Consider the following 27770-nt stretch of genomic DNA (forward strand, 5'->3'; position numbering starts at 1 on the left):
ATAACTCAGTCTTCTAATTTGTTTAATAAATTTATGGAATATGATTAGATCCAACATCCAAGAAATTAATTGAGCTAAAATTACTTGGATCTTCTCACCTCCTTTTTTATATAGGGGAAATAATGCAAATTATCCACATATAATAGTGGTATGCCAGAGACTTCTTCCAGTGAGAAGTGAAAGGTGGGGTGTGATGATGTCGATGGTAGCTATTTTTATATTTGTCCCAGATGCAGCTGCTCAGCAACAACAGGGAAATCAAAGTTACAGGCTGTCAAGGGTTTCTCTTTTCCCTCTGGCCCTTGGTTAGAGACAGCAGTTGTATTGCTCCTTCTGTCTTGGTGTACTGCCCTCTGGATCCTCAGTGAGACTTTGCCACAGGAAATACTATGCAACAGCCTTTTAAGTCAGTAAGATAGATTTTATATTGCAAATTGCCCTGTGATCCTTGGATGAAAGGTGGTATAGAATTTTAATAAATAATACTTATAATAGTGTGGTCCTATGCATGCCTGCTGAAAAGTAAGTACCATAGAGTTCAACCAGGCTTACTCTCAAACAAGTGCATAGGATTTAATACATTGATTTATGTTCTGTTAATCAATTAAACTACCTTTAGGACCATCTCTCACCATATGAACCCAACTGGACCCTGCCATTGTAAATGGAGGCCCATTTTCATATGTTCCCACTGTGGGTGGTCATGAGGGTGGCAACATGAGAACAGGCTTTTTCAGTGGTGGCTCCCTGCTTGTGGAATGCCCTCCCCAGGGAGACTCGCCTGGCACCATCGTTATATATCTTGAGATTCCAGGCAAAAACAGTACTTTTTGGTTAGCCCTTGGGCATTTTTGCATGGGTGGCATGTTTTAATTTGCATGGGTGGCATGTTTAAATAGAATTGTCTTTTAGATTTTTTTATGCTGGTGTGTGTGTGGGTGTGTGGGTGTGTTTGCTTAAAATATTGTAAATTGCTTTGGTTGGCAAAAAAAAGCAAATAATAAAATTTAATTATTATTGAAGTACTTCATTTTACCTGTCCTGCATCTTTCAACATTCAGCTTGATTTGATTCTAGTTTTATGAAAGTGGGAGGAAAAACTTTTCTGTATCCTGACCATGCATAATTTTAAAAGATTCTGTCATTTAACCTTTTACTCGCCTTTTTTTTCTAATCTAGAAAGTCCCATGCATTGCAACCATTCTTCATGGGGCAGTCACTCCACCCCCTTGGTTGCCCTTTTATTAACCTTTTCCAACTCTACAATATACTTTTTGAGTTGAAGTGTCCAAAACTACACACAGTATTCCAAATGCAGTCACACCTTAGATTTGTATAACAGAATTATGATAGCAGTTTTATTTTCAGTTCCTCACCCCCCTAATGATCACTGAAATAGAATTTGCCTTTTTCACAACTACCACACATCTTCATTGAACTATCTACTATGGCCCCAAGGTCTCATTCCTGGCCCATCACGTCTAGTTCAGACCCCCTAAGTGTATATGTGAGATTAAAATATAGTTTTTGTCTCAACATGCGTCAGTTTACATTTGTTTACATTGAACTGCATTTCCCATTTTACCACCCATTCACTCAGTTTGGAAACATCCTTTCTGGAGCTCTTCACAACCTATTTTATTTTAACATCCATGAACAATTTAGCATTGCCAACACTCTTGGCTACCTCACTACTCATTCCTAATGAGATCGTTTGTGAATAAGTAAAAAAAAAAACACCTCCCACCCAATACTACTACTACTAATAATAATAATAATAACTAAAAAACCAAAACCTAGGTAGGTACAAGAAAAAAAGAGAGTTCTTTTCATCTCTGGAACACAGCTAAATGCTAGGACCATAAGAACAATAATTCACATCATGGAAGATAATGATGTTTGCACTCCCTGGTATGACAATCGGAACAGCCAGTTTCCTGATAACCAAATTGCCGTGTACTCATCCTACAGATTCAAGAATGTGGAAGCCCATATTGTCATGCATTTCTTTTCTGAGTGACGGAATAAAGAGGATTTGGCTGGTAGCTTTAGTTTTGAGTTATTATTTTCTAGGCTCAGACCTATTTAGGGATTCCGAAGAGAAATCCAGAGTTGCACTGGGACCCAGGGATCTTTACAAGCTCACCTTCGTAACCCTTCTGAAAATAACCTCCTAGTGGATTCAAAACTGTCAGGCAATAAAGCTTTTATCCTTTGGATTTATTATTGCTTCAAAGTAATCCCTCCCGAACCTTCACTATGTGCTTCCTAGGTCCAATGAGCTGGGTGCTTTATCAGAAGTGTGGTCCAAAGGATTGTGGAATTATATATGGTATATTGTGCAATCGTGTATGTGTGTATGTTTGAGAATCTCTTTCCCAATTTAATGAGCCCTGATCTCCTAACTGGCTTGGGGTTGCAGTGGCAATTGCTGTCAGGTGAGGAACAGGAGGAGGAGGACACTCCTTGCAGGGTGAGGCCTGAGAGGGAGGGTAAGGCTGGAGGAAGGGGATATATCTCACTGGCTCCCGATTGTGCCCCATCCATGTTGCAGGGGGATTCATTAGCAGTGGGGGGTTTCAACCTGCCAGGAGGGGAGACGGGATAGCAAAAGGTAGAGCCAGAAGGGCCAACCTCCATTCTGTCACCAAGGAACGAGCACCACCTCCACTACTGGGAACTGACCCATACTGCATTCCTTTTTGCAGTAATGTCTGCTTCCAAGCACACCTGTCTCAAATGGAGGGTCTCACAAGTGAGCATGACATGCCTCTCTTTTGACAGCAGGTGGAAGACATCTTTGTAGGTCAAGACATCTTTGTAGCTTTTGTCTGGTCTCAGGCCCCCTGGTTGTTGTTCTCTAGTTGACCCTTTGGTGTTCTGAACCTGTAGCTTGACCATTGCAGGCCTTAAATAAAACTTTATTGCTCCCCTGTAAGAGCATCCGTGGTTCGGGAACCAAGACACCCACCCCATTGAACAAACTTGGCCTCGCGTTCAGGAAAATGCAGATGTGAATATTAATCTTTCATTGTTATTACTTTCTTAAATTAACTGGGTCTGCTACTTTCTGTTTTCAAAGAACTCTGCGTACTGGATTGTGGCAGCCATGGTATTTGTGCAAGAGGAACCTGCCAGTGTGAAGAAGGCTGGGTAGGCCCGACATGCGAGGAGCGCACATGTACTTCTCACTGCACTGAACATGGGCAGTGCAAAGATGGAAAGTGTGAATGCAGCCCTGGATGGGAAGGGGACCATTGCACCATTGGTGAGTTGGGTGCGTACCATTGAGGTTTTTTCTACAATCAAGCAGTATATTTTTTTATTAAATAAATAAATAGGTTACGGTAATTATGTGCGCGCTTAAAGTGTCTCACCTTGTATGACACACTATGTTGGGCTGCGGGAAATTGTGCTGTGCACACTGACTTTGGAAATCTCTCCCCCTAGATTCATGGACAGCAATGCTGTTGTTGGTCTTCTGTCACCTAGTCAACTCCTAGTCAACTCCCTGGCTTTTTGATGACTTGCTCAGCCTACTCTTGGGTGTTGGGTTGCCTTTGTTCGTACTGCTTGCTTTTTTATTTTTAAATTGTATCTGGTTTCTATCTATATTTTTATTGCTGGAAACTGCTTTTGGACTTTTGGTACACACACACACACACACACACACACACACATTCCAGTTCAGGTTGGGATTAAACAGACAACTGGATAATTCAGAATAACATTTGACAGGTAGCAATAAGACAACACACATCCCTGCAAACATGGTACCTTTAGCTCATACTGGTTTTAGTTTATTTTTTATTACGATATTTATGTCTGCATGCATGCATTTCAAGGTGGTGTACAGTTGTATAATAAAATATTCTATGAACATATACAAAACCAATCAAAATAAAGTTCAGTAGCTTATACTGAATGTACACAATGAAAGATTGTGCTCTGCATGCTGATAGTGTCACTAGTCCAAACATTTTAGAACTGGTGAAAGAAAATGTATGAAAATTGTGACATTGGAAGCAAATGAAAGACCAGATGAAGTTGACTACTGAGCCATGACTGAACAGAGCCTTGTTACGCTACAAGTAGGTCTAGGTTGTGCCTGGCACAAAGAGGATGAAACATCATAGCCAGGAGCAATAAAGGCAACATATTTGTTGAAATTAAACATTGGAAGAGTTTTTCTGCTCCACAGAAGAGACCAGGAAAGATAATTGCAGAGCTGTAACCTAGTCCAGTTGCTGGTAATCCACCTGACAGGGAGATGGTGTTAGGAAGAAGCAAAAGTCCCTCAAGCAATGTCCTACTAAATCAATTCCTCTTGGAAATACATGTTATTTGCCTCTCCCACCCCTTATATATTCCCCTTGGGGAGGGAAACTCCCTTGCAGATCCAGCCAGCTCTGCAGTGACTCCAGCAGCTGCATTATATGAAATGCTGCCTGAAGATAGAATGAGCTACTTTTCCCTTTTAGGAGAGTGTCAGAATACAAGGTATGGTAGTATTTCCTTCCCCAGTACAATCCAGGGGAGGTGCCCAAATTAAACATTACTAGAACTCAGCTCTAGCACCAGGTCAACTATGGGAGAATTTGGGGGAGGAGCCTGTGGAATCTCTTTCCTTGAAAGTCAGTAAGTCAAACTTGTTAGGTGTCTGGAAGAAGTTTAGACTGAGCTGCGTTGTGTAGAAGAGGGTTTTGGCCAGATGAAGCTTATTATGGGAAGTAGGCCAGGTGCCTTTTTTCATACCAGGCAGCCCAGTTTTCCCAGCACTGTCTGAGCTGTTGTACTCTTGCATTGTTTGTCCAGAAGTGTAAATTGTGTGGTGGGTGGTAGACTTCCTTTTTCATAACAAATCAGCAAGCTCACAGGTCATCACTGCTGTGCACCGTGAAGTGAATCATCAAATGCCCCTTGGAAAGAAAAGGAAACATCTCTCTCAGTGGGTTCATGGGGCATCCATACTGCCCTGGCCCCCTACAACTTCCCTGAAGGGAACAGAACAGGACATCATTATAAACCACTTTCCAAGGACATTTCAGGAATCAATATATGACTTGTGGCAGTGACAACTCTTAACTTGCTGTCCTACCAATTAATGAAGTAAAGCCACCTCATCTCCTAGTAAGAACCCTGACCCAGATTGAATTAGAATTAATTTTCTACAGTTGCCTAGTTTAGGTCAGTCATTTTGCCTTTTCTATAGATTTTTAGGGTTTTGAGTTTATGACATATTGTTGAGTTTTATGATGCATGAAGAATTTTAAGCATTGGTAGCTGCCACAGAAGATGGAATTGGGATTCTAGATGACCTTAACAGATTGGAGATCTGGGCCAAAACTATAACAAAATGAATTTTGATAGGGACAAATGCAAGGCAGGAATGCACTTTGGCAGGAAGAACCAACCGCACAAATATAAGATTGGGGGGGGCACCTAGCTTGCCAGTAGTACAAGTGAAAAGGTTAACGTAAGTCAACAGCATGATGCAAGCAGCAAAAAAAAAAAAAAAAAAAAAAAAAAGCTAATACTATTTAGGCTGCATAAACAGAAGTATAGTGTGCAGATTAAGGGCAGTAATAGTACCACTCTATTCTGCCTTGGTCAGACCACACCTGGAATACTGTGTCCAGTTCTGGGCACTACAACTTAAGAAGGATATTGACAAGTGGGGATGTGTGCCGATGAGATCAACCAAGATGATAAGAGTCTGGAAACCAAGCCTTATGAGGAATGGTTGAGGGAATTGGGTATGTGTAGAAAAGATATGATAGACAGAGAGGAGATATGACAGACATCTTCAAATATCTAAAAAGCTGTCACATGGAAGAAGGATCAAGCTTGTTTTCTCCTGCTTCAGAGAGTAGGACCAGAACCAGTGGCTTCAAGTTACAAGAAATGACATTCCGACTAAACATCAGGAAGAACCTTTTGATGGTAAGAGCTGTTTGAAGTAGACTCCCTTGGAAGGTGGCGGATTCTCCATCATTGGAAGTTTTTGTCAGGACTGGTCGTTGTCCTCTTCAGATCACCACACAAACGCTTCTTGTTCTTTTATAACTTTTTATTGTGTATTAACAAAATAATCTTATAAACAGTTCTTAACTATTATTCCTCAGAGTCACTTATTTCAGATACCTTCTGAGCTCTGCTTCCCCGTGGCCAGCCACCCTCAAAATGGCGAAGGCGCCTTTCCCTTTGTTTTCCCGCTCTTTTTTCTAACCTCCTGGCTAGAGCTGGCCTGTATCTCCCCTCCTCCGAATCTGAGCTAGAACTTAACCCTTGCCTTTCCTGTGAACAGCCAGTCCCTCCCTGTTGTTCCTCTTGCTCCCTTCTATTAGATTCACTGCTCTCCTTCCCCCCTTGGGGAATGCTTTCTCCCTCTGAGAAACTGGAAACTTCTAACTCTTCCCTGACAGTTTTAAAGTCAAGGTTGGATGGCCATAGGCCGTGGATGCTTTAGTTGAGATTCCTGCATTGCAGAAGGACTAGATGCCTCTTGGAGTCCTTTCCAACTACAATTCTATGATTCTATGCCTTGAATATATTTCTTGGAAGGAAATATGCATATTATTTATTTAATTCATTAGGAGGGATGATGACCGGTGAATGGGGTGTAATTCATTTAAGTGGTATTGATTTTGATGCAAGATCTGGGTGAGAAATCAGAAGTGGACCTGCTGATTTGTGGATGAATTACCAATTCATTGAATAGTTTATTTATTAGCAGTACAGTAAGCCTGCAGCTTATGCGGGGGTTATGTTCCAGGGATTGTGCCTAAAGCCAAAATCACATATAGTCAGACACATTGGGTTAAATGATGAGTAGGATTCTCAAAGTTATTTCTCCCAGAACCTTGCCCTCTTTTTTTATTTCTGCCAGACGCATAAAACTAAATCCGCACAAATTAAATGCATGTAAATTGTGGGCTTACTGTATTTTGAGTGGGGAATTAATTAGTTTTCCTCCTGTGAAATTTAATTATTTCTAAATTTGTATCTACAAAGAGATCAGTCTATGCAATTCAGATAAATCAATATATGCAAATTTATGCAAATTGGGGTACATTTTTTTTCTTTTAGAAAATTACATTTTCAATGGCACATAGCCCCTTTTTTAATGATACGAAGCCAAGGGACATAGTGTCTATGGAAACCAGGGTGCCCAGCACTACGTCTTGTGGTGCCCACAAATGTTTCAGTAAGTCTTTGTTGAAAAAACACTACTCCTTGCTAAATTTGGGCTTTCCCTATTCTTCCTTACATTCCCACATTTTGTTGGCTGCTAAGGTTGGAGTCCCACCCTCCCTTCCATTCTGGACTTGCTCTTGAGAGCAAGTGCTTCGGTGGCTGATGCTGGCACTTGTCTCTTTTTCTACTCTTCTCAAAGTGGCAGCCATTTTGTGACGGGCACCCATGGTACTCTCTCCAAATTCCAAATGCGCCCACTGACCGAAAAACATTGGAGACTCCATTGCTAACTAGCCACCCTAATTAATAGGGCTGGAAAAGTCATCTATTGGAATTTTTCCTTCTACAAAACTACCAAAAACACAAGAGCACTATTCTATTTTGTTTCTGCTCACCCTAATTGAGTTCCTTTTCATGGATTCTGTGTGAAATAATACTGACATAACCATTAGAAAACATACATCCCATTTCGGTTTCATTTAATAGAAGCTCTGTGAGACCAAAACCATCAGACAGTTTAAATAATTCCTATATTCTGTCCCTTCACTTTACAGGATTTAAATATTGTGCTAGTTATTAAAGACGTCCCTTTCTTTCCTTCCCCTCTACCCCAAGGCTAATTTCTAATGATATTCCTAATAAGAATCTAGAACTCACAGCTCTGTTCAGAAGTCATTGCTCAGCTGTGGAAATGTAACTGTTCAATTTTAATGAAAAATGATACATTTTCTCCAAGTCATTTAATAGTGTAGCCTTGGCAAAATGTCATCTAGATGTTCCCAAAGTTGTTGTTGTTGTTTTAAATCCATAAAGGTTTTAATTGCATGCGGGAGACTTGGGTGCCTGCATTTATAGAAACAGGTTGGCCAGATACCAGCTCTTTTTAAATACGCTGGTTTCTTCTTAATTCACTTGCAGGCATATTTTCTGTTTGATTACTGAATTTCCTTTGAACACCAGCAAAAACCAAAACCCTAAACGCCTCTTTCTTGTGCTCTTGGTTACATTTTAAATAAAAATCCAGTTATAATTAATCCAGGCATCTGGTTGGCAACAGCAGGATGCTGGACTAAAAGGACTTCTTTCTGGTATGAGCTCTTTTTATGTTCGCATGCAGGGGTGCCAACTTGAATAAAATATTGGGGTGGGTGGGTAGGTAAGCCCCACCCAGTGGCGTAGCGTGGGTTGTCAGCACCCGGGGCAAGGCAAGTAATTTGCGCCCCCTAACCCGGTAGGGGCAGAGAGCTGCAAGTGCGAGCGCCCCCCCCCCCGATGTTGCGCCCGGTGCGGCCGGCCCCCCTGCACCCCCCCACGCTACGCCACTGGCCCCACCCCACATAAACTGATCGTAAGATGTGGCACATGCACACTATTTAAATGGCAATGCCCATCAGTTTTGGGGGGACCAGCCCCCTCAAATATTTTATGGGGGGGGCAAAGGGACCTCAGCCCCTAGGAGCTGGCTCCTGTGTTCACATGCATTGATTAAATAATTTATTTCATCATTCATTTATGCGGTGTACAGACTGTGTAACTGAAAAATCTTAAACGCCTTGCAAGAAAAATCTCTAAGCACTTTGCAGGAAAGAATGCAACTATAAAAACACAAAGCTAAAATTTAAAGAAATGAAAAAAAAATGCAGCAAAATATTAAATCAAAGCACTGAGCAGTTGCTGGAGGTGGGGGGGGGGACACTTTTCAACAACCAGAGAAAGCCTGACTGATGAGGGAGAGCAGGATCTCACTTCTCTGGATTGAATGCAGAACAGAGATAAGGAGATGCCTGTAGGAATTGGATGCCAGTAGATATGGAAACTTCATGGATCGAGCAAGGAGGCATGATCCCGCTCCACCTTCATGCGCTCAGTCATTTCATGAGTAGAATGTGGGGACATTGTGTTGGGGGCATTGAGAGGCTACCTTATACCAGGCGTAGCTAATTACATGTAAACTTATATGTGTATGTTACATGCAGAATATGTATAAAAGAGGCCAACTCCATGCTGTACTATACTTCCATGGCACAATTTTAGAAACGAATTAAAACATACATATCATTATACAATTATATACATGTTTGCATGTACATGTTTGAAATGCTAGCTTAGGAAACTCGGAATGTATAAGCATATAGCATGTATGTAAAATCATTTGTACAATAATGCATATATTGATGCATATACTATACTTGAATTTTGTATATATATATTAAGCAAAAGGGTACTGCTTCTTGCAGAGATTAAGAAGCAAGACAGGGATTAGAAAAATTCAGCTGGTTAAGATCGACATCAGGATTTGCAGATAATTCCATCCCGCATTTTATTACAACTTGCATCCACTGTGTCTTTGATGCTTCCAAACATCCACAAAAAAACCTAACTGACATTCATACTTAGGGGTTGGAGGCATCAAGCTTATTTAACTCCAGCATGTCACCAAGGCCATGCTGCAGCTCAGTACTGATTCCAAGTAGATGGGACTGCACACGTAGCGGCCAGCTGCTATGCCACATATGTAGTTGGATCAAAGCCATCATATTTTGCTATTCAGTTCATTAGAACAGTCCATGTTGCAAAACAATGAAACACTCCTAGAAAGAGAACAATAACTATTAAAAATAACTGCAGTGTATTTATTTCACATGATGTTACCGCTGGAAACCTTTTTTTTAATGGTCATTGAGATAACAAGATGAGATTAATGATATCTTCCATTCACAAAGGTAGCAAAAGGACCTATTTTCAGTAAGTGGAGGCACTTCATCTTAATCAACAGATGGCAAATTAATACTGAAAGGTTTATGTATTTTCATTTAGGTACACAAATGCTGGTTCTGTTTTCTTCTATGTCATGCTCATGACTTGTTGGAGGGAAGCTGTTAAGGAGCGAGCTTGGGGGGGAAAAGGAGAAAATGCAAACCATTTGAGGGAAACATATGTTTGTAGTCCGCCTCCTTCTTTTGCCTGGGTCTCCCTGTGACTCAAGTCTGCAAAGCCTGAGGTATAGCTCTGTTGAAGGGGCAATGTTTAGGATAGTTAAAAGCATGTGATTCAAAAAATGTCAATGGCTCCATTCCCCACTCATTTCTTTTTATTTATAAGCTTACTTTCCCCCCCTTCACTATATAAGGTCCCAGGGTGACTTACAGCAAAGGAGTATAAAGTTATAAAACTGTTAGCAATAATAAAAATAAGTCAATCATTCCAAATGGAACACAGCAGTATAGATCCAATAAAAGGTGGGTACCACAAAACAAAAGATCTTAATTGACAAAGGCCAGGATAAAGAAGTAAATTCAGTTTACGGCAAGTGCTGTACAATGAAGGTGAAACAGGCACATCAGTGGAGAAGGACTTATACAGTTTAAGGGCTGCCTCTATGGATGTTGGTGACCTAACAAAACAGAAAAGGTGGCAGAAATTGCTGCAGTTCACGTTTGTCTGTGGTCAGGAACAGAAATCAGTTAAGTGAATGCAATTTGCATTTGTTCATATCATTGTTTTACAGTGTGTTGTGAATGTCTTTTTTCCACATTGCTTTGACGTTTACACTGAAATGAATGTAAGTTACATAAATAGTTAAATAGTGCAAGACAAATGACAGTATTTGTTGGAAAGTGAACCGTAGCAGAATAGAAACAGTGTTGATGGTGACAAGTGAACATTGGAATGGAAATCACTGTCTTCTTGCATCCCCAGCTGTCAGAGAGAAAGTTATCTCTTGAAGGACATTCCCACACACTTATGTGGGTGACCTAAGTACCAAGAAAGCCCCTTCTGCAGATCTTAGTATTCAAGAAGCTTGGTAGGGATGAAGACAGCCTTTTTGATATTTGCCTTCCCCACACCCAGTCCATTACTAGTCTCTAATTTCATAGTTTCATAGTCTTCTGGCAGGAGTCTTGTGGTGGACCTATTGATTCTTATTTGACAGAGTTCTTCTTTAGCCAGTTGTTTGAATTTCTACAGCTACAGATAATTCTGTCTGCCTTGCTAAGGGATGTTAGGAGTGCAGTATGAATGCTGAGAACTTGGTGTGCCCCCGCCCGCCCCCAGACACAGCTGCTGGCTCAGAGCTTATTGCCAATACTCAGGCTCACCAATCAATAGAACATAATTAAGCAGCTTCAGAATGCTGCAGGCAAGCTCTGTTGAACACATCTGCTGGCTGAAACTCAAGCTGTGATGAGCATGTCATAGAAAGAGAGTGAATCCAAACCATTTATGGGTATTAAGGCTGCAGTCTTAAAACACGCTCACACCTCATTGAACATAGTGGGACTTACTTCAGTGTAAACACACAAAGGACTGAACTGCAAGGTTGCAGTTCTTTTGGCATACTTAAAAGCAGGGACAGAGAAGCTTTTTCAGCCTAAGGGCTGCATATGTGCTGGGATAACTCAGCAGAGCAGGAGACTCCTAATCTGAGGGACTTGGTTTTGAACCCAACATTGAGCAAAATATTCATACATTGCATGGGCTGGGACAGTGCTTTTTTCAGGAGGTACTCAGGGGTATGCAGTACCAGAACCTTGTTGTTGTTGTTGTTGTTAAAAAGTGTGGCACTTACTGTAACAACTTTATGGAGAGTACCAGACCTATTTTTCTAGAAAAAAAGCATTGGGTTGGGACTTGATGACTCTTGTGGTCCCTTCCAACTCTACAGTTCTATGATTCCTTTCTGCCAATGGTGGGTAGAGCCAGAGACAAAAGAGGCAGAGCAACAAATGCAAATTTTAGTTTTGTACAGTATACTAGTTTTTGAACATCCCCTCCTCTCTTCTACCCAGACAAGCAAAAGGCATTATCAGGGTTCACTGACATATTAATAAGGCAACATGCTATAGGAGTCTGTGCAGCATGACGTGTGTGTGTGTGTGTGGAGAGAGAGAGAGAGTGCAGCTGTGGCTGGGGAGGGTGTGTGGTGTGGAGAGAGCCCTGCAGGCCAAACAGAGACCTGGTTGGCCACATTTACCCCCTGGGCCTGAGGTTTCTGCACCCCGCTTAAAAATAGAGAATTCCAAAAGAATGTTACAAAAGACAAGGGTTACAAACCATCTAAAATGCAAGTAGAATATGATGTTTCAGTTTGTTAGTTTGTGCAATCAATAAACTAAGGAGATTATAGGTATAGGTATAGGTATAAATATAAAAAGATACCTGAGAGGGTTAAGCCAATCATGAGTGAACTGGGGTTCTTAAGTGTACTAAACCACAGGGTTATATTTAATTCACTGAACCAAGTTTGAATTTTGATAAACTGTTGAGTAAAAGCAGTTATTCTCTGCAAATTTTTTTTAATATAATGGATCGGTCTATTCCAGTCTTTGTTAATTTCACAAATGTTTATTCATTAGTCCTTTCAGTCTTATTTCCATATTAATCTGCATGTTTTGTTTTTTAAATCTGTATGAAAATTCGTACATGAATTTGTATTTAAATACTTTAATATATGTACTTCATAAGAAAATACATATTTATATAATATTTTTGCTCAGTGTATGCATTTCTAAATGTTTTTATCCTATAATGCTGAGAGCTGTATTGCAAAGTCAGAGAAGTGCGAAATCCAAAGATTATGTCCAGGAGGTGAGAATCAAGTTAGTTTGCCTAAAAATGTAAACCAGACAAAACTGTTCTTCATCCCTACATGTGGTCCAGGGTGTGATCCATAAGCTGATCAGAGCACACTTATTTGGGAGCAAGCTTCATTTAGTACAGTGGGACTCACTATGGGATAAACCTGCATAGAATCAGGCTGCATGTTATTAGGGATACAGGAGAAATTTGATGCAGTTCACATTTAAACCTACCTAACTCATATTTTTCAAAACAGTATAAGGAACCATCCTTTAAAATGCGGACTTCTCCAAATTTTACAGGGCAGTTATCCAACCAGGCAATGTGTACAAAAATGTATATAAAAAGTGTTGTATATAGTGAAAATAACATACAAAATGTGTTGTAATAGGGAAAACTTGCTTGTGAAAAAATGTATATACTAGACTGAAAGGAGAAATTTGCTCCATAATGCAGATGAATTTTCAAGAGGACCATATACATAAATATGTATGTGTGTGTGTGTATATATATATATATATATAGCCAGAAACTGATGAGGTAATGTGAAGGACTGAACTTAAGATTGGGAAAATGAGAAACTGGGAGAATCTGTCTAAAATAGAGATTCACCCACCCTTACTAACTGCTTGTTTCAAGCTTCCATTCAAGAAGCTCTAAAACAACTTTTTCTTCAGCTGAAAATCATCTCTGTTGACCATTTGCACAAACAGTATTCAGCTATGACAGAATGGTTGTATAGCAAGGAGAATGGTAATATGTCACATTGATAATAAAATTGATTGATTGATAAAAATTATCATGGACAATGATAATACATAAAGTTTTGTTTAATTGTTCTCTTCCTAGATGGTTGCCCAGGTCTGTGTTATGGAAATGGAAGATGCACCCTTGATCAGAATGGATGGCATTGTGTCTGCCAGGTGGGCTGGAGCGGAATGGGATGCAATGTTGTCATGGAAATGATGTGTGGAGACAGCATCGATAATGATGGAGGTACGGGCATGCTTTATGACCCCCAAGTATTGTACAGTTAGATCCTATGTATTGCCTTTTTGAGGGATACAGGTGGCGCTGTGGGTTAAACACAGAGCTTAGGACCTGCCGATCAGAAGGTCGGATGTTTGAATCCCTGTGACGGGGTGAGCTCCCGTTGCTGGGTCCCTGCTCCTGCCAACCTAACAGTTCAAAGGCATGTCAAAGTGCAAGTAGATAAATAGGTACCGCTCCGGTGGGAAGGTAAACGGCGTTTCCGTGTGCTGCTCTGGTTCGCCAGAAGCGGCTTAGTCATGCTGGCCACATGACCCGGAAGCTGTACACCGGCTCCCTCGGCCAATAAAGCAAGATGAGCGCTGCAACCCCAGAGTCGGCCACGACTGGACCTAATGGTCAGGGGTCCCTTTACCTTTACCTTTTATTGCCTTTTTGGTGTCTTACTTCCCACCCCGCCGAGGGCCATCTGTTATCAAAAGTAACTTACCATTTAAGTTTTTAGTACTGATCCTGTTTTGACTAGCAAGCTTGTTGCTTGCTCGTTTTTAAACTAATTTCACTCTTTTAATTTTCTGTTATTTGTGAGCCTATTTGGGGCTAAAAGCAAGTATATCACATGAATATTTAAACTGGCAAATAAACAAAGTGAAGGACCACACTGCAGAGTGCACAATTCAGACATGATTCTCTGAAGTGGGATAATAATGTGTCCTCTCAACCATTTCGTCCCACCTCCAAACTCTTCATCTTCAAATATGCACATAACATTAAAGGCACCTCTCTCAATCTGAAACAGTGCAACAGATGCACAGCTGTGGAGTGCTGATTTGAGCTTGTGGCGTACATCTGTGCCATGCTGGCAGGACTTAATGATAGCAGCCGTGTTCAACTGATGCCCGCCGTGGCAAAAATTTCTGAGTTTTCTGAGAAATTGCCACATTTTACTACTTCTTTCATTTTATTCCTGTTTGCCTCTCCCACTTTGCTCCTTTGGCACAGCAGCCACAAGTTTCCTGACTGGGAGTGGCCTAAAATATCTGGAGGGCACCAGGCTGGCAAAGGATGATCTAAGATGATATTTCAGATTTGCTGAAAAGGTTCACACACACACACACACACACACACACATGCTTTTGTATGTCCAGCTATTGTTCAAAAAACAGCAGGGATGGTTCCATATAAACTGCCTGGAAAGCCTATGCTGAAATCTTTGAGTATGACATTCTCACATTAGAGTCTCAGTCTCCAGAATAATGGCACTACCTAAAACCAGAACCAACAAGACTGCAGATTGCAAGTAGTTTGGGTGAGGATTACATCACTTCTAAGCTTTCTGTAGAGCATAGAGCATGCTGTGGCTCTACAGAGATGTGTCCAAGCCTCCAAGCAGATATTCACTCTGATTACCAGACATTCTTACTTAGTCTGTGCAGCTGGTATTGAGTAAAAGCAGAAGCGTTCCAAATTTGATCCAGACCCCAATCTTGCAATCCTACAATCCACAATTACAGTGGTGCCTCGCAAGACGAAATTAATCCGTTCCGCGAGTGTCTTCGTCTAGCGGTTTTTTCGTCTTGCGAAGCAACCCTATTAGCGGCTTAACGGATTAGCGCTATTAGCGGTTTAGCGGCTATTAAAGGCTTAAAGGCTTAGCGGATTAGCTGCTAAAAGGCTATTAAAGGCTTAGCAGCTTAGATAAAGGGGGGGAAAGTGAAAAAAAAATCTCAAGACTCGCAAGACATTTTCGTCTTGCGAAGCAAGCCCATAGGGGAATTCGTCCTGCAAAGCAACTCCAAAACGGAAAACCCTTTCGTCTAGCGGTTTTTCCATCTTGCGAGGCATTCGTCTTGCGGGGCACCACTGTACAGCCCTCCTTTGACCCCAATCCTGCTAAGTCCCCCCCCCCTTTAAAAAGAGCAACAGACAATGGTAGATTTTATTAGTGTTTTTGCATACAAAATAAGATCTCCAAAACCAAGGCATCAAAAAACAATCCCAGCAGCAGAAGTTGAAACAATTTTAATGTTGTTATGTATTGCTTTTATATCCTGCCTTTCCTTCTGGAGGAGCCCTGAATGGCAAACATATCTGTACTGTAAAATATTATAGGAAGCATCCTAAAAACAGTGTCTGTTAATGTCAGTGGATTAGACTAACAAAGGGTACAATCCTAGCAAGTATGTAGCTTGTGGACACATCTATGTTGTTAGAGGCCAAAGTGCCCTCTGTGACTTCATTTTGTACACCAGCTGTAGCCATATCTGGATCAGGAGGATCTGACTACTAGAGTCCAAGCATTGGTAACCTTGAGAATAGATTATTGCAATGTGAGGCTGCCCTTGGCCCTGAAACTCCAGCTGGTGCAGATGATGTGACACCTCTGCTAAAACATCTCCATTGGCTTCTGCTACCAGGCCAGGTTGAACACTCTTATGTTAACATACAAAGCCCTGAACCACTTGGATCTTTTACAGACTGCCTGAGCCCTTATATCCTAGCTGAGATAATCCAGAGGAGCAATGTTATTTGCCCTTCATGCCACAGAGGCCCAACTTCCCTCAACCAAAAGTTAGGCGTTTAGTGTTGCCCATCTCCATGCTAGGGAACATTCTTTAAGCAGAGATACATCAGACATCTTCACTTTTGACTTTTAAGTGTCTCTTCAAGATTTCTTTATGCCAACAGGCCCACACAGCGGTTTTGAATAACCATTTTAAAACAATTGTTTTGCAAGGTTTTTTTAATGTTGTTTTGTATTTTATTGTTTTATCATATGTTGCTGTAAACTGTCCTGATATTTTATAAGATGGCAGCAGGGCTTTTTTTCAGCTGTAATTCAGTTCCAGCACCTCTCAGGTGGGTGCATTGCCATTATAAGAGAACAAGGGAGTTCATGGTGAGTTCAGGCACCTCTTTTATTGGAAAAATAGCACTGTGTTGTATATTAGTTGTTTATTGTGTATACAACACAAGACGCTGTTGGCGCTGTGGTCTAAACCACTGAGCCACTTGGGCTTGCCAATCGGAAGATTGGCGGTTCGAATCCATACAACGGGGTGAGCTCCCATTGCTCTGTCCCAGCTTCTGCCAACTAAGTGGTTTGAAAGCATACCAGTGCAAGTAGATTAATAGGTACTGCTGTGGCGGGAAGGTAAACGGCATTTCTGTGTGCTCTGACACTCGTCACAGTGTCCCATTACGCCAGAAGCGGTTTAGTCATGCTGGCCACATGACCCAGAAGCTGTCTGTGGACAAGCGCCGGCTCCCTTGGCCTGAAAAGCAAGATGAGCACTGCACCCGATAGTCGCCTTTGACTGGACTTAACCGTCCAGGGGTCCTTTACCTTACCTTTACCTTTACAACACAGAGCAAAAAATATATAGGAACTTGCTGTCATTCCATCCCAAATACTCTAGCCAAACTTGAACCTAGCTTTCCTACTTTTATTTTCCTTCCTTCCTTCCTTCTCCATTGTTTTTTCCTTACTGATGTAGATAAAACTAACTCAGCTTATCATTCTTTCACATATAGATTATTGCACAGTATTATTTTCTGATCTTCCTATCTCACATTGTAAGCTGCTTATCTCTGTCCTTAATTCTTCTGCTTACTGATCTTGCACAGCAGTCCAACATGTATCTCCTTTTTTCTTCTCTCTTCCTCATTTCATATTGAATAGGAGGTGCCACACCTTGCTTTCCTTACCTCGCTACTCTGCTTTCAATTTATTTACCTTCTTGCATTGTGTGACCAGGTGGCGACAGCCCCAGCCCCCAGGGATGTGGAATTAAAATTAGGCCAAACTTTATTAAACTTCCAAATGTAGAAAGACCTTGGCTTAGGCCTTGGGCATGTATACTTCCCAACCCCCCAGCCGGGAGGAACTGGGGCTCATCAGCGTAAATGGGATATGGGAGTGCTCTGTGAGACATAAGTATAGCAGGCAGCCAAGCCCATATCCCCGCACGCAGGGTAGTTCACTGACGACCTATCAGTGTATGGCCAGTGACACCCATATATATATAACCCCTTTAAGAGGGGGACCCTGGAATCACTGCTGCAGCAGGGTGAGTCACCACTCCCCCCCCCCCCCCATATAGGGAAGAAAAGACTAAAGGATTCCACCCAAGGCCAAAACCGCCAAAGTTGTGACGAATTGCTACGGGGAAGAGAAAACCTGCCGATGCAGGAAAATTTCTTCCCGGTCCTTCAACAGCAACTGTCAAAGGCCGTAGCAGCGCCCTCTAAACAGGAAGAAAAAGTTAATCTGCAAACAAGAAGCATTAAACAAAGGGAGGGTAAGGAGGGTGAATCTCCAGAGCTGACTGCCCGGCTATTGTTGGCTCCACCCCCTATTTATAAATGGGGCTGGCCCCACCTCCCAGCAAGAAACTTGATTACTGAGGCTGGGTGTGAACCTCCAAAAATTAACACTGAGAGGCAAGCCAGCCCCTGTTTGCCAGTAAGCTCCCTGGGAACCGTAGCACCACGCGCGATCCCTCAAAGGGCATCCACAATGTAAAGTGTGAGTGCTCATTCTCCATTCTTCTGTTGGCTATTGCACCACCAACTTCATTCTAAACTCTCCCCTCAGCTGGCCTCCACCTGCCTAGCTCTTTACTTACCACCAGTCCAGGGGCTGTTATCTCTAACTGTGGGCCACCTAGCCTTTTATCACCCCCCATTGGAGATCCACCCTTCCCCTACTTGCACAGGTACTTCATTGCGTGGAGAAAAAGTAGGGCATAGATGTATGGATGGTAAGCAAGGAATGCTGAAATTGTCGTGCACACACACACATATAATATCCGTGGTGTTTCTATTGTTAAGTCTCTTTGAGATGTTTCCTAGGAAGAGATCGTAAATGCAGGTAAATAAATAAATAATGCATTCTTCCCAGCCGTTGATCCTTTGGCTGCTGTATTGCAACATTTTTTCCTGTATTATCCATTTCAGATGGTTTGACAGACTGTATAGACCCTGACTGCTGCCAGCAAAGCAATTGCTATTCAAGCCCGCTCTGTCAAGGGTCCCCTGATCCCCTTGACCTCATTCAGCAGAGCCAGCCTCCTTTCTCTCAGCATCCTCCAAGGCTCTTTTATGATAGAATCAAGTTTCTTATTGGCAAGGAAAGCACTCATGTAATCCGAGGAGATGTCTCATTTGAGAGCAGGTAAGTGTTTTGTGTGTTTTCTTTTCTACTGAAAGCTGCTTTCCAAATTGAAGGTACTCAACCACTACACGGGTAGGAATGGTTGGTGTGTGTGTGTGTGGAATTAAATGATCCTTTATAACCTCTTTCGGGAATATTGCCTAGTCTTCTCCACGCTTAAAATAAGGCCATAAAAAGATATTTTAGATTTGCTGCATAGGTCTTTTACACATATATATTGTTTTCAGTTTTCAGTCATGAAATAGCGTTGACATGCAAAAATGTCCAATAACTTAATAAAAAATAGTTTACATTTGTTTACATTTAAAACAACAGGAAGAATGCTGCAGTCCTTTTAAAGCTTTTTTGGGAAGCTCTGACCAAGAAGGATACTTCCTTTTGAAAGATAAATGGCCCCATGTAGAATCATCTCAGGAGCTCATGGTCACATTCTGTGATATTTCTGTATTTTTGGTTGAATTCTGATGCTATTTTATGTCGTTTTGATTGATGTATATCTTGTACTTTTATTGTATGTTTCTTTTGAGTTCATATGTGTTAATCTTGTTCACTGCTTTGGGGACCTTTGGGCTAAAAAGTTGTATATAAATGAAACTTACCATGCCATAAGGACTCCCCACATGTGGTAAATGAGCACACCACAGACAGGATGATGTATGCTGATGCACTAGTTTGCTACACGCAGGAAAGGCTGTGTGACTTTGGAGTGTTTTCAGGCATAGGACCATAATTTATGGAAGAGCCAAAGCAGCTTAGTGGTAGAACAACATTTCAGTCTCCAGCATCTCCAGATAGGAAGGTCTTGCCTGAAACCCTGAAGAGCCTCTGGCAATCAGTATCAATGATACTAAGCTGGGTGAACTAATGGCCTGACCCAGTAAAAGGCAGCTTCCTATTCCCTTGCCCGAAGAATTCAGGGGCTATAACAGAATAGGCTCTGACTGCTGTGGAAGGAACTGTAGCTCAATGGTAAGTTCATAGTTTGGATGCAGAAGGTCCCAAGTTCAATCCTTGACATCTCCATTTGGGGAGAGGGGAGATCCAGGTGGCTGATGAGACACTGGAAAGCTCGTCAATATTTAACACTGGGCTAGATGTACAAATACTTATATTCCTGTGAAAAAGTTGAAATCTGGAACTGGGCTTCTTCGTTGGTTGTTCTTAAATTGGGGAGAAATTTCCAAAGGCAAAGTGACGCTTCATATGTGGGGCTAAGCTGGTGAAGGAAGAGCCATTTGGGAGACTCTTGAATGATGTACATGATCTAGATCTGTATCAGTTTGTTTGGAATGGCATGGAGGGGGTAATCTGTGGACAGAAACCAGCACAGTAGAGAAGAACAGAAAGATCTTCCTGATCTAACAAATAGCTCTGTGTACTTTACACCAATAAAGACATTTAAAGCAGTTTGTTCTTTTGTTGAACTAAAAATGAACAGGATCCTACAGCCACAACAAACCTCTGAAGGTGGCTTGCTTAAGCAGGTAGTATCAGGCTGGAGTTGCATGAGCTTGGCTAAGTCTAAGCAGAAAAGACTCTCCTGAATCAGAGCAAAGGCCTATCTAGTCCAGCATCCTGTTTCCCACAGTGGCTAGCCCTGATGTCTCTTGAAAGGCTCAGCATCATGACATGAGGGCAGTAGCCATCTCCTGTAGTTCCCAAGTAACTGTATTGAGAAGCAATGCTGCTTTTTATCCTGGAGGCAACATACTGCCATTATGGCTATTAGTCTTATCCTGACAAGGTCTGGAGATCAACCGAGCCCTTCTATACGTCTTGATCTCTCCCTCTTTCACAAAAAGTAGAGTGACTTTAAAGAGTAGTCCTTTATCTTTGAGCCTTGCACTCTGTCACCTCTCAGTCTATTGGAAGCATTGGGGTACAACTCTCCTTGGAGGCTGATGTGCCTGCATAGGAAAAAGTAGACAGAGGGAGGAACCTCCCAAGTTTCCTCAACTGTCCTTTCTGACCTAACCTGTGGTGACCTTTCCTCAGGTGCTAGACTGATAGGCTTTTTGACCTCATTACCTGCTTCCTGCTTCTTCATCCTCACCTTAGGAGAGGATACGTGTTTCTGTCCTGTACAAGAGCAAGCATGGCTCAAGGCAACGTCACCTTAGCTAGGATCTTTCTTAGCCAGCATATACTTTCCAGAATGAATGTAGCTTTCTTATTTTCCTAAACTCAGAGTCTCATGGTGATTCTATCCAAGTTAAGTGTGCCCCTTCAGTAGGAATGCACAGTATTAAGTTCAACTTCTGGTTAGCGTTTTAACTCCAAATGCCAGCACAGTCAGCATGAGGCCTCTGGGGTACAGAAGGGACAGTTCCTCAGGGTGAATCTGGTTCAAGAGGTCTGCCTCTTGGGGGCCTGTTTTGGTTCTCTGGTCAAAGGGGCTGCTGGCTGACTGGTTCAGGCCTGGTGGCAAGGCCTAGGTTCAGTCCCTCCATGGCTTGCACCACTGGTCTTCCTGAACCAGCTGGTCACTCCTTCTCTGTCAGGGAATAGTATGATGTAATTCCTCATCAAACCAGGAGTTTCTGCCAGGAAATTCTCATCAGTTCTTATTCAAACAGGGAATTATCATCAATGTGCCTTAGATTCAGTTTGCTGGAAAATAATGGTGGTTGTGTGAGTGAATGATATACCTTTGAGTCTATAATACATATGTGTGTTTCTGTGTGGCTATAGAGAAGTAGTTTAATGCTCTGAAGGCAAGGTTACTGATATTTTCCTCCGAAAAGGGAGTAACATTTGAAATATGCAGCTCATAAGGTTTTATACAGCAGCCCACCCCAGGCAACTATAATTTATGTACTGGTGTCGACAGCCACAGATCATCCATAATACCTAACAGTTTCTCATGTACCTTGGCCTGTAAATTAGATTTCTTGGTTCTTAAACATTGTTGTACTGAAGGAGAAAATATAGCTAGTTGTGCTGATGTACTAGAGAGGGAGAAATCCCAAAATAAGGATAGGATAATATCTTTATTAGATCAGTGCCTGGATTGGCAGCCACCTGAGGACTCCACACACACCACTCTGAGATCCATCATGAAAGATAAGCAGGATATGAATGTAATTAAATAAAAAATATTAGGTTAGACCATGCTAGGTGCAAAACAGATTCGAGGTTGCACCAAAGGTTAATAGGAAGAAGGAAAAAAACAACCATTCTACCTTTGAAAACAAAAAAGGCAACATTTGGATTCATTTCCTATGTGCTGCAATTAACACATGATATGGATCTGAATTGTTCTTTGTGCTGAATGTCGAAATTGGATGCCAAACATGCTTTTAAAGGAAGCTGGGAGGCTTGTATGATGTGGAAACAATAAGAGGCAGGTATTAAAATGCCCTTGTGAAGGAATGGGGCTTTCAGCATTTTGTGTTTGTGTTTTTGTATGCAAGTAATGGGTTATAGAATGGTTTTGCTCTAAAGGCTCTCATGCATAAGAAGGTTAAAAAAACAACTCACACAAATGTTAAAAGTTCAAGGGAATGTTTTGCTCAGAATGCTGTTCACAGGAGGGTCAAAAGTTTAAGAGGATATGTTTTGCGCAGGAGATTCAAAAGTTGTTCCTAAGAACATGGCAATTCAAGGGAAGTAGAAACTTAACTAAGATACTACTCATCTACTGTTTAATTAAAGTGCTGGAAGTTAGCTAAACATCAAGGACTTTGTTGTGCGGAGCTGGAGTTTAAGAGCTGCAAGAGAATAAGAAGGATAAACAGTTTTTAAGACTGCATGAACACTGGAAAGTGTTGGCGTTTCCAGTTGGATGCTGCAGGAGGAAGAAACCAAGAGAGGGCCACAAGGGGATCCACAAGCTGAACTGTGGGGTGAAAATTGTTAAGTATTGGCTTGATTCAGGAAACATTCTAGAATAGGTATAGCTGGATGCTTTTACGTATCTCTTAAACTCTTATGGATAACTATGCAAACTTTAAAATTAGAGTCTTTCGCCCCGAAATTTCTCCCTCAACCTGCTTAACTTTTCATTTTGCTAAATTCTTAAGTAAAATCATAATATGGTCTGAAACATTATTATTCACCCTGTGTCTGAATGCTGTACCACTTTATCTAATACTGGAAGAAAAGAAGAGATTGAGAGGAGATATGATAGCCATCTTCAAATATCTAAAGGGCTGTCACATGGAAGATGGAGCAAGCTTGTTTTCTCCTGCTCTGGAGGGTAGGACCCAAACCAATAGATTCAAGTTACAATAAAGGAGATTCCAACTAAACACCACAAAGAATTTTCTAGTTTGACAGTGGAACAAACTTCCTCGGAAGGTGGTGGACTGTCTTTCATGGGAGACTTTAGTTGAGATTCCTGCATTGCAGGGGGGTTGAACTAGATGCCCCTTGGGGTCCTTTTTAACTCTACAATTCTATGATTCTAAGTTCAGAAGTGCTGTTTGGTGTGAGCAGCCAGAGACGGGGGAAATAATATCTACAGAGTGACAGCAGTGAGGTTTTAAAAAAAGGTGGAGTTGGTTTGGCTGATTTGTTTGAGAGGAATAAAAAGAGAAGCAAGGCAGAGACTTTCATAATAGATAGACCATGGCTTGACTGTTTTGGGAACTGTACTAGACTGTGATTTCAGGACTGACCCTAGGATTCCATGCCTGAATCTTCTTCAGAGACAGGAGCCTGTCTGTACAGATTGAACCTTTCTCTTTGCATTGGACCTGAACCTGTATTTGATCATTGACTCCTCTCTAGTGTTGCCCTTGGGACTGTTGTCAGTAGCACTTTCTCCTTACACTTCGCTGCTTGCTGTGTGCACTATTGGGACTTACCTCAATGTAAAACAGGTTTCAGGACAGTTTGTGTACCCATGTTTACAAACCTATGGTTATTCACATGCGTAGTGAACTCTTTCAGTTCTAGGAATTATCTCCTTCAGTTAAACCAAGTTCACTGAGCTAATTCAAAAATCTCTAAACTAAACCTGAAAGTAGTTTCCATAATTAAAGGCAAATTAAGTTCATGGGGGGGGGGTTGAACTTTGAATGATTCCTAGTTCACCTTCAAATTCACTCCCTTTCTCTCTTAGCTTTATTTAAAAAAAAAAAAGTAAGTCAAGTGGATATTTCTAAAGTTGGAATCAGCATTATAAGTTTCAGGCTATACTGTTGCTAAGCACTTTTAGCACTTAATCAGGAACAGCAGGAAGCACAATTTTGATGGAGTGTCTCCATCAAAAGAAGGAGGAGCAAAGGTATGAGGAGGAGATGCTGCAGTTGAAACAACCACCACCACCCAAGGTCACAACAAAGGATTTCATGGCATTCACCCCTGGAGAGGATCCCTGTGACTCTTCTTACCTTTGCATGAACATTTCCTGTGACACTTGGCAAAAATCAATATCAATACTAAGCATTGGTGCAATGTATCAAGTATTCAGAGCATATCACATACATTATCTCAGTAATCCTTGATACAACCCTGTAAAGGTGACCATTGTTTTATCTCTGTATTGCAAACACTGAGATAGGGGAATTGACATGGCTTAGTTCATGGCAGAGAGAAAATTTTGACTGGCGCTTACTAGATTTCACTTATAGTCACAATATAACACCAGTGTTGAGATTGCCCTTCAGTCACTTACCTTTCATGATGGACCCCTTAGCACTTCTAAATGAGCCAAATATATTGACCTACTTAAAGCGTGAAAAGACTTGACAGTCTGATGTTCATACTGTGGCCATGGATTGAGGGTGTGCATATTAAAATAGTTTACCCATTTTTAGCCACATATTGCTAGCAATTTGCTTGATTTGCCTTCATACATGTGACTAAAATTATTCTGGGCCTAGAGTTAATTGCCCTCCCGAGGCTGCTTAGACCAGTGTTGTCAGTAGGAAGGAAATGAATAAACCTTACTAGACCTTTTTTCCTTAATACATTTCACTGCAACATTTGATGCAATAAATTATACATTTCTTTGAGTAAAATTGCCATTTGTTAGTTTGTCTATCAGACATACATTTCAGCAGTTAATGCCTCTTCTGTTGGTCAGAAAAGACTTATAACGTTATATGTAAGACAATGTACAAGCAATTGAAAATGCAAGACATACAGCTAGAGAAATAAATAATTGAGCCTAAGGCTATCCATAACTACTAGTCATGATGGCTATGTTCTACCACCACTATCAGAGGCAGTATGCCTGTGAATATGAGTTACTATAAAGCATAAGTGGACAGGCTGCAGTAGTACTCAGGTCCTGCTTGTGGGCTTCACATAGGCATCTGGTTGGGTACTAGAGCAACAGGGTGCTGGACTAGATGGGTCATTGGCTAGATTCAGCAGGCTCTTATTGTTGTTGCTGTTGGCATCTGCCTGTCTTGGGAGACAATGGAGAGTATACTTTGGGGGGTGAAGTCAAACATTTGGAGAGTTGCAGCGCCTGCTACAGCTGTAGAGACCCATATGAGAGAGACATAGTTTGTTGCAGCTGGGGCAGATGAAGGCATCTGGTTTTGTGATGCAGATGCATCATGGTGTTCGTTCTCTCTGCGCTCTATCCAGTGGCCACCCCTCCTTTGTTCACTCTTGTTGATGAATGACCTGTCTGTCTCCAGGCACTACAATCTTCTGCAAGGGATTCCCACATGGCAGGGTTGATGTTTCTAGCCTTCATGTCTCACTTGCAGTCATCTTTGTAACAGATATTGATCTGCCAAGGGGCCTGGTGCCTGAAGACAGCTCCCCTGTAGAACATGTCCCTGCGAATCCTGCTGTTTTGTGGACATGCCCAAACCAGTGCAGATGTCACTGAGACAGGAGTGTGAATGTGGTAGGATGTGGTATTAGGTGTGCACATCTTTATTTGAGACTCTGCCCTGTCATGTGATGCCCCAAATCTTCCTGACAACAGCACATGTGGAAGGTGTTGAGACATCGCTCCTGGTGGTTGTAAGTCACTTCCATAAAGCAGCATGCTCAACACACAAGGCTGGTAGACCTTCATCTTAGGATCAGTTGTTAGCATTACATTCTCCCATACCATTTTGGGAGAGGGAGAGGCAAGCCATTGCCATGACTGCCTTGCCAATATGCTTATCCAGTTCAGTGTCAGTGGAAAGGTTGCTGGTTATGGTGGAGTCCTCTGCAAAATCCATGCAAGGGACCCTATTTTGTTAGGGGATTGCAATGCAAGCCCCTTCCTGAATCAGGGTGGAGTTTGTATGGAATCCTGCAAAACTGGGGAGGATTAAACCTTGCTCATCAGCTGGTGAGTGGGGGGTTAAATTATCCTTACTTTGACTGTGTGCACTGTTCCTCCTCCTGCCTCTCTAGCTCACACTGGCAATGCCATTTCAGCCTCAGTGGCCAAGGGAAATGGTGGACAATGGTACAGCAGGATGGTTGCTGTGGACCTGTCTAGGCCTTTCCTAACAATTCCTCCACAGCTCGCCTGGACCACCCACCTCTGTCTCAATCTGTGCTTTTGTCTCTTATCTCCCTCCTCCGCTTCCCTTTTCCTCAGGGTCCATCACTGCTGTGATGGTGATGCAGTTCTCAGAAGTTTATTATAATGCTGTACTTCACTGTACAACCTGTGCAACTATCATTGGATGTCTCAGTATCTTCCTTTATTTATGCTCATTTCACCCTGTCTTATTGCAGACGTGCTTGTGTTGTTCGAGGCCAGGTGGTAGCGATAGATGGAACCCCCCTGGTTGGCGTGAATGTGAGTTTCCAAAACCACAATGATTATGGATACACCATCAGCCGACAGGATGGAAGGTGAGATAGTTTATTCTGTGTCTTCTGATACTATTTTACTTCATTTTTGAGAAGCATTTGGTTAATTCAGTTGTTGAAAATAACTTGGCTGTCAACTAATTAAATAATTAAGTCTGGAGACTTGTCTGTCTTTTAAACTGATAAGTTACTTAATTTTATTTTAATGCAAATCAGCAAAATATACAATTTTTGGTAAATATTTTTAGTTAATTTTTCAGTCAATAAAAGACAAGTAAAGCAGTTATAACAAAAGAGCAGAAATAGAGAACATTAACACAAAACAAAATAAATATATAGACATGCATGGTAAATGCAGTCTGTGGGTTGAGTAGAAAGGTGAAATTTGTATGTATTTGAATAAGGCACATTGGTAGTTTCTGTATAATTCCAAATTACTGAGTCTTGTGATGGTAGTTTTCTTGAGAATATTGATGTTGCTCTATAAGTAATAAAAAATCCCAAGGTTCTAGTCCTTATCTAAATTTCAAATTACATGAAATTTTCTCCATTACAAAATATACCATTCTGAGACATACTACATGCACTATACCTAACATAAATGAACAAAAGTCCTCCTCAGAAAATAAAATATACCTTCAACGCTTTATTTTTACTATTGTTTTATAGGTGATTGTATGGCTTTTGTTGTATTCATTGTACCACTTTTACTTTTTTCTGATTTTACATCATGCTTTGGACTTTTACATTTTTGTAAGTCACTTGGAGATTTCTTACGTGGCAAGCAACTAATAAATTGAAATAACAGCAATTGTTATATGCCACCCCAATCTCTGAGCGACAAGAGATTCCAGGAGTTTCAGGCACTTACCCAGCGTTCGGTTTTGTTGGAATGAGAGACAGTGGAGCCTGTTGTATCTTTGGGATATGTGGTTTATTGACACCAATATGCAACCTGAACCTAAGGTGGAGAGGCTCACAGCATTAACAACCCAACAGATATCGCTTCTCCATTAGTGACAGCTTTGGATCCAGCACAAATCAAGCAAGTCCAGCTTCTCGACTTGTTTTTCCGATGAGTTCACGCACGACTACCTTGGCTGTT

General features: G+C 41.5%; 1 protein-coding gene across 12 annotated transcripts in view; it reads left to right on the forward strand.

Moving 5' to 3' along the window:
• The window catches only part of TENM1 (teneurin transmembrane protein 1), a 410060-nt gene that overhangs the window by 254294 nt on the left and 127996 nt on the right, over positions 1 to 27770 (forward strand). For 10 of the 12 annotated variants that reach the window (XM_080991224.1, XM_080991234.1, XM_080991230.1 and 7 more), the window contains 4 exons: positions 3083 to 3277; positions 13627 to 13773; positions 18727 to 18943; positions 26588 to 26707. In XM_080991224.1, the coding sequence (XP_080847350.1) occupies positions 3083 to 3277; positions 13627 to 13773; positions 18727 to 18943; positions 26588 to 26707 (679 nt within the window). The remainder of the gene's footprint in view (positions 1 to 3082; positions 3278 to 13626; positions 13774 to 18726; positions 18944 to 26587; positions 26708 to 27770) is intronic. The other 2 variants (XM_080991231.1, XM_080991226.1) reach the window with 1 other exon arrangement.

The sequence above is a fragment of the Podarcis pityusensis genome (assembly GCF_964106645.2).
Source record: "Podarcis pityusensis genome assembly, chromosome: Z".
NCBI classification, from domain to species: domain Eukaryota; kingdom Metazoa; phylum Chordata; class Lepidosauria; order Squamata; family Lacertidae; genus Podarcis; species Podarcis pityusensis.